This window comes from Seriola lalandi, unplaced genomic scaffold, assembly GCF_002814215.2.
Source record: "Seriola lalandi dorsalis isolate HSWRI2012SDOR001 ecotype SW California unplaced genomic scaffold, Sedor1 jcf7180002054780, whole genome shotgun sequence".
Classification (NCBI taxonomy): Eukaryota; Metazoa; Chordata; class Actinopteri; order Carangiformes; family Carangidae; genus Seriola; species Seriola lalandi.
This window is the reverse complement of record NW_019525333.1, coordinates 4,256-7,526: the sequence shown is the minus strand read 5'-3', so window position 1 is coordinate 7,526 and position 3,271 is coordinate 4,256. Positions and strand designations below refer to the sequence as shown.

The 3,271-nt window shown below is 49.0% G+C and overlaps 1 protein-coding gene across 1 annotated transcript in view; it reads right to left on the bottom strand.

Moving 5' to 3' along the window:
- LOC111669198 (semaphorin-4A-like) overlaps positions 1-2,539 on the bottom strand; it is a 6,440-nt gene extending 3,901 nt beyond the window's left edge. Inside the window, exons 1-6 of the mRNA XM_087179083.1 lie at positions 2,303-2,539; positions 1,632-1,792; positions 1,307-1,366; positions 1,103-1,201; positions 894-987; positions 23-253 (exon numbers count right to left, since the gene is read on the bottom strand). Coding sequence (XP_087035209.1) covers positions 23-253; positions 894-987; positions 1,103-1,201; positions 1,307-1,366; positions 1,632-1,792; positions 2,303-2,399 — 742 coding nt within the window. The 5' untranslated portion in view covers positions 2,400-2,539. The remainder of the gene's footprint in view (positions 1-22; positions 254-893; positions 988-1,102; positions 1,202-1,306; positions 1,367-1,631; positions 1,793-2,302) is intronic.
- Positions 2,540-3,271: the final 732 nt, after the last annotated feature.

Here is a 3,271-nt window from a genome sequence, read left to right as displayed (position 1 = left end):
GAATCCAAACCGGGAGGAGCTTACAGTAACAGTGCTGAACACAACAACTCCCATGATCCCACGCTATTGCACGACGTCACCCAACGGCGTCTTTTGTTATTGTTTTCCGTGACGTCCATGTCGCACTCACCCTCCAGCCATCCCAGCGTGTCATCCAGCTTCAGGTCCACACGCCGTCCCTCACTGAGGTGGCGGGAGATGACGGGCCGGTTCCCCCTGTAGTCCGCCACCGTCCCGGTGTAAAGCTCTCCGTCTGAGGAACACAGGAACAGACCGGATCCCTCCTACATGAGCAATCACTGGGGTCTTACATGAAAACAACAAGGTTACAGGAGCGGGGCTCTACAGAGAGGGGCGGGGCCTATGGTCATGTGACTTCAGGCCAATCGTTGTCTCAGGCTGGTGGAAAGGTTGAGGGAGTGTCCAACAGAGGACGGGGTGACAGCGTATCTGCTGTTTTATCAATATCTTAAATTAGGCTTTGATTATGTTCTGACCCGGTGGACTGACCATGGCGACCACTGGTTCACATTCTCATAAACACGATATCTCAGGAAATTTGGCACAAACGTTCATCTAGACTGAAGGATGAACTGATTAGATTTTGGTGGTTAAAGGTCAAAGGTCATTGTGACCTCAAAACACTTTTTTGCCATTACTCAAGACTTCACAGCAATAATGATAAAACTTCACACACATGCTTCATATTCTGTCTGACTCTGGATAAACAGGAAGTGACCTGGAACTAGTCTGAGTGGCGGAGGGATACGACCACGAGGATCTGATTCTAGTTCGCTGTATGTTTGGATTCAGCTATAAATCCTCATCAGCCCAGTTCTTCTTCACGGCCTCAGACAACATCTACTCCAGCGGCTGCAGTGTGATTGGCTTACCCACGATGATGGCAGTGTTGCGCTGGTAGGGGTCGTAGGGGCAGCGACCTCTGCCCTCATCAGGCTTCATGCTCATCGTTAATGTCTCCGAGTTCTGGACGGAAAACAAGAAGAGGTCTGAATAAAGATGAACAGGGAAAATCAAATCTAACCGTGAGCATCACCGTAAAACAAACCAGCCGGTTCAGATGTTTGTGCGACAGACTCACGACGTAGGTGCAGCGAGGACTGAAGGCGAAGGTCCCACAGGCGTAGATGTGGGAGGAGTTCAGGAACTGCAGCACACGGATGAAGTTGGGACAGTCGGCCTACAACAACCACACAGAGGAGACACCGCCCACTGACACAGAGTCCAGAGGAAACAGGAAGTGGTTCACTTCACTGTGTCTGCACATGTGCATCAGATACTTTACCATTTTCTTTCCTTTCATGGAGCATTGTTCCACATCTCTGTCTGAAGGGCTCCAGTCCAGCTGAGGGAGAGAGTCACAGTCATCACATGACATCACACCTTCATCAGAGAGCCGATGGTTAAAGCCAAAACTACATCACATCACCACTTCATGACATCACCACTTCACGACATCACAGTGTTCCCACCTTCTCAGGTGAACAGGTACAAGACTTTCAGACGATAGTTTATCTTGTTCTGTTTTGCCTTGAACCTGCAGAGATGTTGAGAGTGACCTCAGCTCTGCAGGAGGAGTCACGGTCGGTCGTCAGAGGTCGCTTGCTCACCTTGTTCCTCAGGATGATGGCGTCCTCGCGGCTAACGTCCAGGGCTAACACAGCATCCCGGGCGCCGACGTACAGCATGTCTCCACCCTCGCTGAGAAGCAGAGTGGTGGTGTTGCTGACATCGTGGCTACTGAAGCGGGTGAGATGTCTCCCGGGACTCCCTGCGGTTTCACAGCAGTTAACACTGGCATCAGGTGTCACTCAGTCACCACACACAGTTAAAGAGATGCGAGCTGCTTAATCAGGCCGTTCCTATCCCCGCACTTTAACCTACATGTACGAAAATTAGTCAGCACATAATACACGCCAAGACTTACAAAAAAGCCTCTTGCACCCATATCCTAAACCCAACAGGAAGCCATTTTGAATTTAATCTGGAATTTTGGCGCCGTTTTTTGCAATTTAAGGACGTCGCACTTTAATGACCTCCTGGAGAATATCAGGTGTAACACAGAGTCACGTCACTGACAAACAGTTTATCAGAGTCACTAAATTAGTTTCCAGATGTTTCTATAAGAGAAACCAAACATTCACCAAACTGATCTTAACCATCTTATTTCAGGCTCCACCCACCTGGAGCTCCGCCCAGATTCCCCCTCTTAGTGCTTAACGAGTCAACATGCATCAGACCCCACCCCCAGGGCCGTGGTCTTCTTCTTCTCTGTACTCACCTGTGGGGAAGGAGACTCTGGGAGTCAGTCTCGTCAGACACGGGCACAGGAGACCCACAAAGGCCACGGCGAAGGACAGCAGGCCGCGATTCTCCATGGCAACAGGAACGATGGAGTCTGGTGTTCATCAGAGTGTCAGAGACGTGGTGGGACGGTCGGTGATTGTAGCTGCAGCCACATATTCTGGTTCCTACAGCAGACCATCACTGGATCTGAGACACACACACACACACACACACACACACACAACACACACACACACACACAGTGTCATTAAGTGTTACCTTTGGTTTTTATTCCTCCACGCCATGTTGTTTTCATGTTGTCCGTCCGTCTGTCTCGTGGACACGATATCTCAGTAACGCCTTGACGGAACTTCTCCAAATTTGGTGCAAACGTTCACTTGAACTCAAGAGTAACCTGATTAGATTTTGGTGGCTAAAGGTCAAAGGTCAACATGATTTTTGGCCTTGTGAACACAATATCTCCAGAACTCTTGAAGGGAATCCCTTCAAACTTTGCACAAATGTCCATTTGGACTCAAGGATGAGCTGATTAGACTTTGGTGATCAAAGGTCAAAGGTCATGGTGACCTCAGAAAGCCATAACTCAAGACTTTTACACAGAAATTATGACAAACTTTTCTATGACTGGATAAACAGGGATGTGACCTGGAAGTAGTCTGAGTGGAGGAGGGATACGACCACGAGGAGGCGGCTCTAGTTTAGTTCTAGTTTCATTCTTTATTGTTATTGTGCAACACTTTTTAATAAATGTTCTCAGTTTAACGGAGGGACCTGCAGCCACTGTTACACAGACATGTTTGAATCATCTGTGTGTGTGTGTGTGTGTGTGTGTGTGTGTGTGTGTGTGTGTGTGTGTGTGTGTGGTGGAGGTAACATCAGGTTGCAGGTCAGGGGCAGGTAACAGTCCGCCTGATGAGACACGTGGTGGCTGAAGTCCGGCTCC